The sequence below is a fragment of the Oncorhynchus keta genome, chromosome 18, assembly GCF_023373465.1.
Source record: "Oncorhynchus keta strain PuntledgeMale-10-30-2019 chromosome 18, Oket_V2, whole genome shotgun sequence".
In the NCBI taxonomy this organism is placed as follows: domain Eukaryota; kingdom Metazoa; phylum Chordata; class Actinopteri; order Salmoniformes; family Salmonidae; genus Oncorhynchus; species Oncorhynchus keta.
In genome coordinates, this window is record NC_068438.1 from 40850226 (window position 1) to 40866779 (window position 16554).

A 16554-nucleotide genomic window follows, 5' to 3' on the forward strand; every position below is an offset into this window, starting at 1 on the left:
TAATTGATCTGGGAAAGGAGAGATAGATTGATAGAGAAGAAGGAGGGGTGGGTGTTTCTCCATGGTACAGGGCAGCTACGGCTTCACAATACAAGAACTGTGTTCCATTACTCATACTAACCTCACTAACTGTACTATTTGTGATGTAAATTGAGTATGTAGTATGCTTATTGGTCATAGTATGGATATAGTTAGTATGCTAAAAGTTCCCAGATGTCGTACTAAATTCACCAAAATACAAAGTATATTTGCAGTGGAGACTATTTCTGTGCTTTTAGGGCCCATAATGCAAATTCTTCTGAAAATGGGCGTGGCTTCACAACGCTTTCAGATTTGAAGAAAATGGCGAAAAATAGTCAGACGACAGTGGATACAAATTCATTACTTTAACTAATTATGACAAATGTTGAGAAAATGTTGAGCAATGTAATAAAGTAATGACTTTTCAAATAAGTTGGCTGACAATTTGTTAGCTACGCTATCCTTACGAACCGCATAGCATTACAGTTTGTACCGGTATGTTAGCTAGTTACCGTCCTAACGTTAGTTGGCTACTAATACATGGAACTTGCCAGGCAGTATATTAACTATATGCTATCTAACTAACTAGCCAGCATTTATTGATTTGATTATTTACGTCATTCTTAGCTAAGTGGTATAGTCGTTGTGAGTTCTCAATCGGCATTGTTAATTCTGGCAATCTACTCCGGTTTCAGAGCACTCTCGTCTGAGTGTGCCAGAGAGCAGAATAACTGATGAATTTACAAACACAACACCCGTTGAATATGGCCGGTGTCAATAAACGTCAGCAAAAACAAGCGTAATTAAATTGTTGCCAGCAGCACAGTTAGTCACCAACGCTCTAGACAACATGAAAACATCCTAACCAGCTCTGCTAGGGTGAGTAAAATGGTCAGAGTGAGGTGTTCTCTCTTTTGTGATGGAAGTAGCTAGCAAGATAGTCAATGTTAGCCAGTTAGCTTGGGTGCTTGACTGCCGTTGTGAGGTCAGAACGCTTGGATCAACCCTCCTCGGCAAGAGCGTCCAGTGTAAGACCCGAGAGTGAAACGCTCTGAATTTACAAACAGACAATCTGATAACGCTCTGGATTTGCGCACTCTGGCATTCTAGATTAACTTTAAGAACACACCCGAAGTCGTAAAATGTCTAGCTAGTTATGTGTTATGCTAACTAGCTAGCAAGAGATTGCATAGCAACAGCATCAACTTTCGGTAGATGGGTGAAGCACTAGTACGCTCAACTGAACTGAACAGTTACTAGCAACAACAGACAAGGAGATGGAGACTGAGACACTAGCAACACCAGACAAGGAGATGGAGACTGAGATACTAGCAACACCAGACAAGGAGATGGAGACTGAGATACAAGCAACACCAGACAAGGAGATGGAGACTGAGATACTAGCAACACTAGACAAGGAGATGGAGACTGAGATACTAGCAACACCAGACAAGGAGATGGAGACTGAGATACTAGCAACACTAGACAAGGAGATGGAGATTGAGACACTAGCAACACTAGACAAGGAGATGGAGATTGAGACACTAGCAACACTAGACAAGGAGATGGAGACTGAGATACTAGCAACACTAGACAAGGAGATGGAGACTGAGATACTAGCAACACTAGACAAGGAGATGGAGACTGAGATACTAGCAACACCAGACAAGGAGATGGAGACTGAGATACTAGCAACACCAGACAAGGAGATGGAGACTGAGATACTAGCAACACCAGACAAGGAGATGGAGACTGAGATACTAGCAACACTAGACAAGGAGATGGAGACTGAGATACTAGCAACACCAGACAAGGAGATGGAGACTGAGATACTAGCAACACCAGACAAGGAGATGGACCCTGAGACACAAGCAACACCAGACAAGGAGATGGAGACTGAGATACTAGCAACACCAGACAAGGAGATGGAGACTGAGATACTAGCAACACCAGACAAGGAGATGGAGACTGAGATACTAGCAACACCAGACAAGGAGATGGAGACTGAGATACTAGCAACACTAGACAAGGAGATGGAGATTGAGACACTAGCAACACCAGACAAGGAGATGGAGCCTGAGATACTAGCAACACCAGACAAGGAGATGGAGACTGAGATACTAGCAACACTAGACAAGGAGATGGAGACTGAGATACTAGCAACACTAGACAAGGAGATGGAGACTGAGATACTAGCAACACCAGACAAGGAGATGGAGACTGAGACACAAGCAACACCAGACAAGGAGATGGAGACTGAGACACAAGCAACACCAGACAAGGAGATGGAGACTGAGATACTAGCAACACCAGACAAGGAGATGGACCCTGAGACACAAGCAACACCAGACAAGGAGATGGAGACTGAGACACAAGCAACACCAGACAAGGAGATGGAGACTGAGATACTAGCAACACTAGACAAGGAGATGGAGATTGAGACACTAGCAACACCAGACAAGGAGATGGAGATTGAGACACTAGCAACACCAGACAAAGAGGTGGAGACTGCCAACCAGATTAGGAGTGTGTGTGTGTGTGTGTGTGTGTGTGTGTGTGTGTGTGTGTGTGTGTGTGTGTGTGTGTGTGTGTGTGTGTGTGTGTGTGTGTGTTGTATGATTAGGAATGCATTGTATTTCCAGAGAGCTGCCCTCTGACCTGTAGGGGGTTAGAATGTGTCATTCCCAAGCGTCAGAGTTAATCCGACGTTTAGTTCCCACCACCACACTGTCTACATGGCTTATAGTCTAACATGACTACTGTCTATGAAAAGGGCTGAAAGAAGAGATGTGTTTGTGCCCTGTGATCGTGAGAGGTGTAGTCGTGACACAGCTACCATCTGTACCAGAGGACCTTCATTTCTCTCTGTCCTTAGAGACATAATAGTATGTTGTTTCAGGGCCCTCCTTGTGTTCTGCTTCCCAGTGTGTGAGCAACAGGACATGCGATGCCCATGTGTATCTCCTTACATATAAAGCTGTGTGCCTTTCTAAGCAACCATTGAAGAGCTAAAACTAGGTTACCCATATTGGGGGAAGGCTTTGAAAATAGACGCCAGGTTTGAATTAGAGTCTGAGGAGTCAGGGTTACTGTCGAGACCCAGTTTTTGTAAAGTGATATGATCTCATTTTGACAATAGGATAGGGTTAAATGTTAGAATTGGGATTTTTCTAATCTGAAAATTTGATTCTGATCCTCCGGATAGGGATAAGGTTTTGGTAATCCAATCTAACCTTAAATCAGGATTGTATGTCATCAACCTGTTACTCCTACCCCCTACTTTTTCGAACATTCTGTTAAAAATCGCGCAACATTTCAGCGCCCTGCTGCTCATGCCAGGAATATAGTATATGCATATGATTAGTATGTGTGGATAGAAAACACTCAGACGTTTATAAAACTGGTTAAATCACGGCTGTGAATATAACAGAACGTGCGTTTCATCGAAAAGCGCAGGAAAATCTGATCACTGAAAATGGAAAAATATATCCATCCGCCACTTCAACCCATTGTTAAAGGCGAACCACATTAAATGGGGCTGAGGTTGCAATACCTACAGCTTCCACACGATGTCAACAGTCTTGTCATTTTCCTAGGCTTTGTTTCTTGGTCAAACGAAGAAGAGACAAGCCATTTGTTCAGGTCTCCGACCGGATATTTTGGCTGAGATTTACCCGGACATTATTTCCAGACGAACCCCATATAGAATATACATCGCCTCGTAATCAATTTGATCGCTTATTAACGTGTACTAATATCTAAAGTTGCATTACAAAATTATTTCGAAGTGTTTTGTGAAAGTTTATCGTCAACTTTTTTTATTTAAAAAAATGACGTTACAAGACGCTATTTTTTTCCCGTTTATCACACAGTCTTCATAGATCGATATCTAGGCTATATATGGACCGATTTAATCTAAAAAAAAGACCCAATAGTGATTATGGGACATCTAGGAGTGCCAACAAAGAAGATGGTCAAAGGTAATGAATGTTTTATATTTTATTTGTGCGGTTTGTGTAGCGACGACTATGCTAATTATTTTGTTTACATCCCCTGCGGGTCTTTTGGGGTGTTACATGCTATCAGATAATAGCTTCTCATGCTTTTGCCGAAAAGCATTTTAAAAATCTAACTTGTTGCCTGGATTCACAACGAGTGTAGCTTTAATTCAATACCCTGCATGTGTATTTTAATGAACGTTTGAGTTTTAACTAGTACTATTAGCATTTAGCGTAGCGCATTTGCATTTCCAGATGTCTAGATGGGACGCCTGCGTGTCAGGTAGGAGCAAGAGGTTAAAGGATCCCACCGTACCTTCTCCACTATGCAATCTGGTTTCAGAGCTGGTCATGGGTGCACCTCAGCCACGCTCAAGGTCCTAAATGATATCTTAACCGCCATCGATAAGAGCCATTACTGTGCAGCCGTATTCATTGACCTGGCCAAGGCTTTTGACTCTGTCAATCACCACATTCTTATTGGCAGACTCAACAGCCTTGGTTTCTCAAATGATTGCCTCGCCTCGTTTACCAACTACTTCTCTGATAAGAGTTCAGTGTGTCAAATCGGAGGGCCTGTTGTCCGGACCTCTGGCAGTCTCTATGGGGCCACAGGGTTCAATCCTCGGGCCGACTGTCTTCTCTGTATACATCAATGATGTTGCTCTCGCTGCTGGTGATTCTCTGATCCACCTCTACGCAGACGACACCATTCTGTATACTTCTGACCCCTCTTTGGACACTGTGTTAAGTAACCTCCAGACGAGCTTCAATGCCATACAACTCTCCTTTTGTTGCCTCCAATTGCTCTTAAATACAAGTAAAACTAAATGTATGCTATTCAACCCGATCGCTGCCTGCACCTGCCTGCCCGTCCAGCATCACTACTCTGGATGGTTCTGACTTAGAATATGTGGACAACTACAAATACCTAGGTGTCTGGTTAGACTGTAAACTCTCCTTCCAGAGTCACATTAATCATCTCCAATCCAAAATTAAATCTAGAATTGGCTTCCTATATCGCAATAAAGCATCCTTCACTCATTCTGCCAAACATACCCTTGTAAAACTGACCAACCTTCCGATCCTCGACTTCGGTGATGCCATCTATAAAATAGCCTCCAACACTCTACTCACAAACTGGATGCAGTCTATCACAGTGCCATCCGTTTTGTCACCAAAGCCCCATACACTACCCACCATTGCGACCTGTACTCTCTCGTTGGTTGGCCCTCGCTTCATACTCGTCGCCAAACCCACTGGCTACAGGTTATCTACAAGTCTCTGCTAGGTAAAGCCCCGCCTTATCTCAGCTCAATGGTCACCATAGCAGCACGCGCTCCAGGAGGTATATCTCACTGGTCACCCCCAAAGCCAATTCTCCCTTTGGTCGTCTTTCCTTCCAGTTCTCTGCTGCCAATGACTGGAACGAACTGAAAAAATCTCTGAAGCTGGAGACTCATATCTCCCTCACTAGCTTTAAGCACCAGCTGTCAGAGCAGCTCACAGATCACTACACCTGTACATAGCCCATCTGTAAACAGCCCATCTATCTACCTACCTCATCCCCATACTGGTTTTATTTATTCATCTTGTTCCTTTGCACCCCTGTATCTCTACTTGCACATTCATCTTTTGCACATCTACCATTCCAGTGTTTAATTGCTATATTGTAATTACTTCGCCACCACGGCCTATTTATTGCCTTAACTGCCTTATCTTACCTCATTTGCACTCACTGTAAAAAGACTTATTGTTTTCTTTTGTTCTACTGTATTATTGACTATGTTTTGTTTATTCCATGTGTAACTCTGTGTTGTTGTATGTGTCAAATTGCTATGCTTTATCTTGGCCAGGTCGCAGTTGTAAATGAGAACTTGTTCTCAACTAGCCTACCTGGTTAAATAAAGGTGTTCTCAACTAGCCTCCCTGGTTAAATAAAGGTAAAGAAATGTGTAGATGTAGTACCACAACCTGACCATTAGATGGCAAGGCGTAGTCCTGTTCAAAGCACTGAAAATCTATCCAAATTCGTAGATCTTGATATTGTGGTATCTGGATCAGAATTATCTTATCTGATTATTTTCTAAAAAAAAACAGGCTCAACAGCAATTAAAGGCTGGATACCAAATAGAAGGATTAAAGGATCCGGATAATTATGAAAAACTGTGCCCTGGTGTCTCCTCTGGTCATGAAAAACTGTGCCCTGGTGTCTCCTCTGGTCATGAAAAACTGTGCCCTGGTGTCTCCTCTGGTCATGAAAAACTGTGCCCTGGTGTCTCCTCTGGTCATGAAAAACTGTGCCCTGGTGTCTCCTCTGGTCATGGAAAACTGTGCCCTGGTGTCTCCTCTGGTCATGGAAAACTGGGCCCTGGTGTCTCCTCTGGTCATGGAAAACTGTGCCCTGGTGTCTCCTCTGGTCATGGAAAAACTGGGCCCTGGTGTCTCCTCTGGTCATGGAAAACTGGGCCCTGGTGTCTCCTCTGGGAAAACTGTGCCCTGGTCTCCTCTGGTGGAAAACTGTGCCCCTCTGGTCATGGAAAACTGGGCCCTGGTGTCTCATGAAAAACTCTGGTCCTCTGGGAAAACTGGGCCCTGGTGTCTCCTCTGGTCATGGAAAACTGTGCCCTGGTGTCTCCTCTGGTCATGGAAAACTGGGCCCTGGTGTCTCCTCTGGTCATGGAAAACTGGGCCCTGGTGTCTCCTCTGGTCATGGAAAACTGGGCCCTGGTGTCTCCTCTGGTCATGAAAAACCGGGCCCTGGTGTCTCCTCTGGTCATGAAAAACTGTGCCCTGGTGTCTCCTCTGGTCATGGAAAAACTGGGCCCTGGTGTCTCCTCTGGTCATGAAAAACTGTGCCCTGGTGTCTCCTCTGGTCATGGAAAACTGTGCCCTGGTGTCTCCTCTGGTCATGGAAAACTGTGCCCTGGTGTCTCCTCTGGTCATGGAAAACTGGGCCCTGGTGTCTCCTCTGGTCATGGAAAACTGTGCCCTGGTGTCTCCTCTGGTCATGGAAAACTGGGCCCTGGTGTCTCCTCTGGTCATGGAAAACTGTGCCCTGGTGTCTCCTCTGGTCATGGAAAAACTGGGCCCTGGTGTCTCCTCTGGTCATGGAAAAACTGGGCCCTGGTGTCTCCTCTGGTCATCCAAAATATCAGTTCATGCATTGTCTCCTCTGGTCATGGAAAACTGTGCCCTGGGTCTCCTCTGGTCATGGAAAACACTTATTCAAGAGAAAATCTAAACGGTCTCCTCTGGTCAGCCCAGATACCTGTCATCTCATTGTTGTAAGGACCCTTGAAAACACTTCTCTCTGTGTCTGTGTCTCTCTCTCTGTGTCTCTCTGTCTCTGTGTCTCTGTGTCTCTGTGTCTCTCTCTGTGTCTCTCTCTCTCTGTCTCTGTGTCTCTCTCTCTGTGTCTCTCTATCTGTGTCTCTCTTACCCTCTTTCTGTGGTGTAGCATTCTCCTCGTCTCCTCCCTCCTTCTCAGCAGTGCAGTTGTATCCTTTCTTCTTGAGGATATTACAGATGAGGATCCCCAGGAGTCCCATCACACAGAAGATTGGCACCAGGGCGAACACTGCATACTCTGTACTCTTCTCCTCCGGGCTCCGCACTGCTGTACCGTTCACCGGCAGGCCGCCACTGCCCGTCGAACCCTTATCCACCGTACGCACCACGCGCACGTGGGTAGACTGGGCAGGGGGGGCTGGGGAGAGAGAAAGTGAGAGAATATGGCCCTGTTAAAACCATTATTCCTCCAGTGGAAACATAATCGATTCAACTATTTGTTGGCGTGATATTGTTTCTGTCCACACTCACCTCTCACACAGGCCAGGGTGGAGGCTGTCCTCCCAGCAGTGGGGTGGAACCTGGTGGCACCAACACAGGCACATATTAATATCACAACAGAACCATACCATGTTATCATAGCAGTGTATTCATTTCATGGTCATTTAGCAGACGCTCTTATCCAGACAAACTTACTATTGGTGCATTCGTCTTAAGGTAGCTAGGTGAGACAACCCCATATCAAAGTCCTAGTAAGTAAAACTTTTCCAACTGACCATATTTAAAGGTCAACAGTCTATTTCTGTAGAGAGGGGTGGTCCTGGTCGGAGGGTAGAGACATGCTAACCGGGCTATACAGTGACTGGTCAGGATACAAGCAATTCGCTACACGCGCAAATAACATCAAATAACAAATGAAGATGTAGGACCACAGTAATACACCTGTTTACTAAGCAGGACCACCGAGAGAGAGAGATTATTGTGTTGCAGTGTTGTTTTACAGCAGAAGAATCATTCAACCGTTTTGCCTGTATCTAATGTGGCTTATGAAGAAAAACACATGCTTGTTGGTACTTGTTGGTACTTGTCGGACTTGTTTGGTGAATTACAAAGGGAGAGGGTAGAGATTGTCTTGTATGTGGATACATACCCATACAGACAGTCTCCGCAGACAGCATCAGAGTGCGATGTACCAGAGGTCACAACCTTTTTGTTGAGGACCCCACAGGAGGAATGTGGGCGGCATTGATCAGAGTCATAGCCGTCCGAAAAAGTACCAGCTGGACAAGATTGGCATCGCATCGCCTTGCCTGGCCCCTCGACCTGCCAGCAAGCCTGGCAGGAGAACACATCTTCACATCTCAGAACAGAGTACATGAACCACTGTAATTACATACTTTAGTCACATCTCAGAACAGAGTACATGAACCACTGTAATTACATACTTTAGTCACATCTCAGAACAGAGTACATGAACCACTGTAATTACATACTTTAGTCACATCTCAGAACAGAGTACATGAACCACTGTAATTACATACTTTAGTCACATCTCAGAACAGAGTACATGAACCACTGTAATTACATACTTTAGTCACATCTCAGAACAGAGTACATGAACCACTGTAATTACATACTTTAGTCACATCTCAGAACAGAGTACATGAACCACTGTAATTACATACTTTAGTCACATCTCAGAACAGAGTACATGAACCACTGTAATTACATACTTTAGTCACATCTCAGAACAGAGTACATGAACCACTGTAATTACATACTTTAGTCACATCTCAGAACAGAGTACATGAACCACTGTAATTACATACTTTAGTCACATCTCAGAACAGAGTACATGAACCACTGTAATTACATACTTTAGTCACATCTCAGAACAGAGTACATGAACCACTGTAATTACATACTTTAGTCACATCTCAGAACAGAGTACATGAACCACTGTAATTACATACTTTAGTCACATCTCAGAACAGAGTACATGAACCACTGTAATTACATACTTTAGTCACATGTGGTTCTGTGTTCAATAAGATGTTCCAAAATAACTAACACTGCCGTTTTGGACAGAAACTAAGATACATTACCTATTTTTCAGATTCATATGTACACATTTTCATATGAAACCAATTATTTTTTATATATACAGTTGATGTCGGAAGTTCACATACACCTTACTCAAATAAATTTAAACTCAGTTTTTCAAAATTCCTGACATTTAATCCTAGTAAAAAAATCCCTGTTAGTTAAGATCCCTGTCAGTTAAGATCACCACATTATTTTAAGAATGTGAAATGTCAGAATAATAGTAGAGATAATTATTTATTTCAGCTTTTATTTCTTTCATCACATTCACAGTGGGTCAGAAGTTTACATACACTCAATTAGATATTTGGTAGCATTGTCTCTAAATTGTTTAACTTGGGTCAAACGTTTTGGGTAGCCTTCCACAAGCTTCCCACAATAAGTTGGGTGAATTTTGGCCCAGTCCTCCTGACACAGCTGGTGTAACTAAGTCAGGTTTGTAAGGCCTCCTTGCTCGCAAAACACTTTTTCAGTTCTGCCCACAAATTTTCTATAGGATTGAGGTCAGGGCTGTGTGATGGCCACGCCAATACCTTGACTTTGAAGTCCTTAAGCCATTTTGCCGCAACTTTGGAAGTATTCTTGGGGTCATTGTCCATTTGGAAGACCCATATGCGATCAAGCTTTAACTTCCTGACTGATATATTGAAGACATCAAGACATCCACATAATTTTCCTTCCTCTTGATGCCATCTATTTTGTGAAGTGCACCAGTCCCTCCTGCAGCAAAGCACCCCCACAACATGATGCTGCCACCTGTGCTTCACGGTTGGGATGGTGTTCTTCAGCTTGCAAGCCTCCCCCCTTTTTCTTCCAAACATAACGATGGTCATTATGGCCAAACAGTGACCAGAGGACATTTCTCCAAAAAGTAAGATCTTTGTCCCCATGTGCGGTTGCAAACCGACTTTTTTATGGCGGTTTTTACTCCTTGCTGAGTGGCCTTTCAGGTTATGTCGATATAGGACTTGTTTTACTGTGGATACAGATACTTTTGTACCTGTTTCCTCCAGCATCTTCACAAGGTCCTTTGCTGTTGTTCTGGGATCGATTTGCACTTTTCGCACCAAAGTACATTCATCTCCTTCTTGAGTGGTATGACGGCTGCGTGTTCCCATTGTGTTTATACTTGCATACTATTGTTTGTACAGATGAACGTGGTAACTTCAGACGATTGGAAATTGCTCCCAAAGATGAAACAGACTTGTGGAGGTCTACAATTATTTTTCTGAGGTCTTGGCTGATTTATTTTGATTTTCCCATGATGTCAAACAAAGAGGTACTGAGTTTGAAGGTAGGCCTTGAAATACATCCACAGGTACACCCCCAATTGACTCAAATTATGTCAATTAGTCTATCAGACGCTTCTAAAGACATGACATAATTTCCCAAGCTGTTTAAAGGCAGAAGTCAATAGTGTTTGTAAACTTCTGATCCATTGGAATTGTGATATAGTGAATTAGAAGTGAAATAATCTGTCTGAAAACAATTGTTGGAAAAATTACTTGTTCATGCACAAAGTAGATGTCCTAACCGACTTGACAAAACTATAGTTTGTTAACAAGAAATTTGTGGAGTGATTGAAAATTGAGTTTTAATGACTCCAAACTAAGTTTATGTAAACCTCTGACTTCAACTGTATATATATTAGGCATGTATCAACAAATTAACAAAAACATAGTACAGATGTGGGATCTTAATTTGACCAGTGCTGTCGTGGCAAAACAATCCTGCAGCAACAGGATTTTAACGTATCGTCCATGTTGTTGCTTCATTGGTGGTTAGTCTATTAGCTGGACAAAAGAATGCCACATGTAAAGTGGAATACTGTCAATATAACCATTTGTTAACGTAGGTTTTCAGTGAATTGATGTTAATCCCAAAGCTCATCTGTTCTTCCAGATTAGGAGGACAATTCTCAGCAACAAAAGAGTGATCAAATTAAGATCCTACATCTGCATATTGGTCGTATATAAAATAAGAGCAGACCCACTGGGAAAAGTTGTTTCAAAGTTGTTTCACCATCATTTCAATGAAACTACGTTGAACCAACGTGGAGTAGACGTTGAATTGACATCTGTTCCCAGTGGGGAGAAACACAACTTCCATGTAGTAACACGGATGAGAAAGTGGAGAGGTAGAGGTGGCCTCTGTTGACAAAGGGATTGACGGTGGTAATGTAGTGGAAGAGAGGGTGGGGGGTTTGGCCTGTATAGTGACAAGTGAGTTATAAAAAGACATTTAGGATGACAGGGTAATGAGAGGTGAGTTAGGATGACAGGGTAATGAGGGGTGAGTTAGGATGACTGGGTAATGAGAGGTGAGTTAGGATGACAGGGTAATGACAGGTGAGTTAGGATGACTGGGTAATGAGAGGTGAGTTAGGATGACAGGGTAATGACAGGTGAGTTAGGATGACTGGGTAATGAGAGGTGAGTAGGGATGACAGGGTAATGAGTGGTGAGTAGGGATGACAGGGTAATGAGAGGTGAGTAGGGATGACAGGGTAATGAGAGGTGAGTAGGGATGACAGGGTAATGAGAGGTGAGTAGGGATGACTGGGTAATGAGAGGTGAGTTAGGATGACTGGGTAATGAGAGGTGAGTTAGGATGACAGGGTAATGAGAGGTGAGTAGGGATGACTGGGTAATGAGAGGTGAGTTAGGATGACTGGGTAATGAGAGGTGAGTTATGATGACTGGGTAATGAGAGGTGAGTTAGGATGACTGGGTAATGAGAGGTGAGTTATGATGACTGGGTAATGAGAGGTGAGTAGGGATGACAGGGTAATGAGAGGTGAGTTATGATGACTGGGTAATGAGAGGTGAGTTATGATGACAGGGTAATGAGAGGTGAGTTATGATGACTGGGTAATGAGAGGTGAGTTATGATGACAGGGTAATGAGAGGTGAGTTAGGATGACAGGGTAATGAGAGGTGAGTTATGATGACAGGGTAATGAGAGGTGAGTTATGATGACTGGGTAATGAGAGGTGAGTTATGATGACAGGGTAATGAGAGGTGAGTTATGATGACAGGGTAATGAGAGGTGAGTTATGATGACAGGGTAATGAGAGGTGAGTTATGATGACAGGGTAATGAGAGGTGAGTTATGATGACAGGGTAATGAGAGGTGAGTTATGATGACTGGGTAATGAGAGGTGAGTTAGGATGACAGGGTAATGAGAGGTGAGTTATGATGACAGGGTAATGAGAGGTGAGTTAGGATGACTGGGTAATGAGAGGTGAGTTATGATGACAGGGTAATGAGAGGTGAGTTAGGATGACAGGGTAATGAGAGGTGAGTTATGATGACAGGGTAATGAGAGGTGAGTTAGGATGACAGGGTAATGAGAGGTGAGTTAGGATGACTGGGTAATGAGAGGTGAGTTATGATGACAGGGTAATGAGAGGTGAGTTAGGATGACAGGGTAATGAGAGGTGAGTTATGATGACTGGGTAATGAGAGGTGAGTTATGATGACTGGGTAATGAGAGGTGAGTTAGGATGACTGGGTAATGAGAGGTGAGTTAGGATGACTGGGTAATGAGAGGTGAGTTATGATGACAGGGTAATGAGAGGTGAGTTATGATGACAGGGTAATGAGAGGTGAGTTATGATGACAGGGTAATGAGAGGTGAGTTATGATGACAGGGTAATGAGAGGTGAGTTAGGATGACTGGGTAATGAGAGGTGAGTTAGGGATGAGGGTAATGAGAGGTGAGTTATGATGACTGGGTAATGAGAGGTGAGTTATGATGACAGGGTAATGAGAGGTGAGTTAGGATGACAGGGTAATGAGAGGTGAGTTATGATGACAGGGTAATGAGGGTGAGTTGATGAGGTAATGAGAGGTGAGTTATGATGACTGGGTAATGAGAGGTGAGTTATGATGACAGGGTAATGAGAGGTGAGTTAGGATGACTGGGTAATGAGAGGTGAGTTAGGATGACTGGGTAATGAGAGGTGAGTTATGATGACTGGGTAATGAGAGGTGAGTTATGATGACAGGGTAATGAGAGGTGAGTTAGGATGACTGGGTAATGAGAGGTGAGTTAGGATGACTGGGTAATGAGAGGTGAGTTAGGATGACTGGGTAATGAGAGGTGAGTTATGATGACTGCGTAATGAGAGGTGAGTTATGATGACAGGGTAATGAGAGGTGAGTTAGGATGACAGGGTAATGAGAGGTGAGTTAGGATGACTGGGTAATGAGAGGTGAGTTATGTTAGAACTTCTGTCCTACCTTGATTGGCTCTTGGCCACTGGGGCACGCCAGACACACACACCCCTCCCCCCACCGACACTGCACGGCTACAGTCCCTCCAGTGCCAAACACCTGGAATACACACACAGATCAGTGACACAAATAATTACACACACACACACACACCGTGAGAAGGACGAGAGCTGAGCCACACACACACACACACACACACACACACACACACACACACACACACACACACACACACACACACACACACACACAGCCACACACACACACACACACACACACACACACACACACACACACACACACACACACACACACACACACACACACACACACACACACACACACACACACACACACACACACACACACCGTGGGAAGGACAAGAGCTGAGCCACACACACACACACCGTGAGAAGGACAAGAGCTGAGCAGCAAAGGTGGTTCCTCATCTTCTTCCAGGTATTCTTCTATGAACATATGATCTAGAACAGAGAGGATCATGGGACAACGGGTGAGCTATAGTCAGGGAGGAAATCGAATGCATAATCAAGAAGTCTGGTTTTGCCTGAGGAGATAGACCTCTGACTAAAGCGTGATTCAACATGTGTCAGGGGGCTGGGGTGAATCTGTTATATCTGGAGTACTTCTCCTGTCTTATCCGGTGTCCTGTGTGAATTTAAGTAGGATCCCTCTAATTCTCTCTCCCTCCCGGAGGACTGGAGCCCTAGGACCATGCCTCAGGACTACCTGGCCTGATGACTCCTTACTGTCCCCAGTCCACCTGTCCGTGCTGCTGCTCCAGTTTCAAATGTTCTGCCTGTGGCCATGGACACCTGACCTGTTCACCGGACGTGCTACCTTGTCCCAGACCTGCTGTTTTTGACTCTCTCTCTACCGCACCTGATGTCTCTAACTCTGAATGATCGGCTATGAAAAGCCAACTGACATTTACTCCTGAGGTACTGACCTGTTGCACCCTCTATAACCACTGTGATTATTATTATTTGACCCTGCTGGTCATCTATGAACGTTTGAACAGCTTGGCCATGTTTTGTTATAATCTCTACCCGGCACAGCCAGAAGAGGACTGGCCACCCCTCATAGCCTGGTTCCTCTCTAGGTTCTTCCTAGGTTAATGCCTTTCTAGGGAGTTTTTCCTAGTCACCGTGCTTCTACATCTGCATTACTTGCTGTTTACAGCAACAACCTGACATAACACACTCCTGAATCATTACAGTAATAACCCGACATAACACACTCCTGAATCATTACAGTAATAACCCACATAACACACTCCTGAATCATTACAGTAATAACCCAACATAACACACTCCTGAATCATTACTAACAACCCAACATAACACACTCCTGAATCATTACAGTAACAACCCGACATAACACACTCCTGAATCATTACAGTAATAACCCGACATAACACACTCCTGAATCATTACAGTAATAACCCAACATAACACACTCCTGAATCATTACAGTAATAACCCAACATAACACACTCCTGAATCATTACAGTAATAACCCGACATAACACACTCCTGAATCATTACAGTAATAACCCGACATAACACACTCCTGAATCATTACAGTAATAACCCGACATAACACACTCCTGAATCATTACAGTAATAACCCAACATAACACACTCCTGAATCATTACAGTAATAACCTGACATAACACACTCCTGAATCATTACAGTAATAACCCACATAACACACTCCTGAATCATTACAGTAATAACCCACATAACACACTCCTGAATCATTACAGTAACAACCCAACATAACACACTCCTGAATCATTACAGTAATAACCCAACATAACACACTCCTGAATCATTACAGTAATAACCTGACATAACACACTCCTGAATCATTACAGTAATAACCCAACGTAACACACTCCTGAATCATTACAGTAACAACCCAACATAACACACTCCTGAATCATTACAGTAATAACCTGACATAACACACTCCTGAATCATTACAGTAATAACCCAACATAACACACTCCTGAATCATTACAGTAACAACCTGACATAACACACTCCTGAATCATTACAGTAACAACCTGACATAACACACTCCTGAATCATTACAGTAATAACCCAACATAACACACTCCTGAATCATTACAGTAATAACCCCATAACACACTCCTGAATCATTACAGTAATAACCCACATAACACACTCCTGAATCATTACAGTAATAACCCACATAACACACTCCTGAATCATTACAGTAACAACCCAACATAACACACTCCTGAATCATTACAGTAACAACCCAACATAACACACTCCTGAATCATTACAGTAATAACCCAACATAACACACTCCTGAATCATTACAGTAATAACCCACATAACACACTCCTGAATCATTACAGTAATAACCCAACATAACACACTCCTGAATCATTACAGTAATAACCCAACATAACACACTCCTGAATCATTACAGTAATAACCTGACATAACACACTCCTGAATCATTACAGTAATAACCCAACATAACACACTCCTGAATCATTACAGTAATAACCCAACATAACACACTCCTGAATCATTACAGTAATAACCTGACATAACACACTCCTGAATCATTACAGTAACAACCCAACATAACACACTCCTGAATCATTACAGTAATAACCCGACATAACACACTCCTGAATCATTACAGTAATAACCCAACATAACACACTCCTGAATCATTACAGTAATAACCTGACATAACACACTCCTGAATCATTACAGTAACAACCCAACATAACACACTCCTGAATCATTACAGTAATAACCCACATAACACACTCCTGAATCATTACAGTAATAACCCAACATAACACACTCCTGAATCATTACAGTAATAACCCAA

General features: G+C 43.3%; 1 protein-coding gene across 3 annotated transcripts in view; it reads right to left on the reverse strand.

The window, feature by feature from the left end:
- LOC118379509 (tumor necrosis factor receptor superfamily member 19L) overlaps positions 1-14158 on the reverse strand; it is a 35487-nt gene extending 21329 nt beyond the window's left edge. For all 3 annotated transcript variants that reach the window (XM_052468271.1, XM_052468269.1, XM_052468272.1), the window contains exons 1-5: positions 14060-14158; positions 13659-13751; positions 8461-8645; positions 7842-7891; positions 7462-7728 (exon numbers count right to left, since the gene is read on the reverse strand). In XM_052468271.1, the coding sequence (XP_052324231.1) occupies positions 7462-7728; positions 7842-7891; positions 8461-8645; positions 13659-13751; positions 14060-14101 (637 nt within the window). In that variant the 5' untranslated portion in view covers positions 14102-14158. The remainder of the gene's footprint in view (positions 1-7461; positions 7729-7841; positions 7892-8460; positions 8646-13658; positions 13752-14059) is intronic.
- Between the last annotated feature and the right edge of the window lie 2396 nt (positions 14159-16554).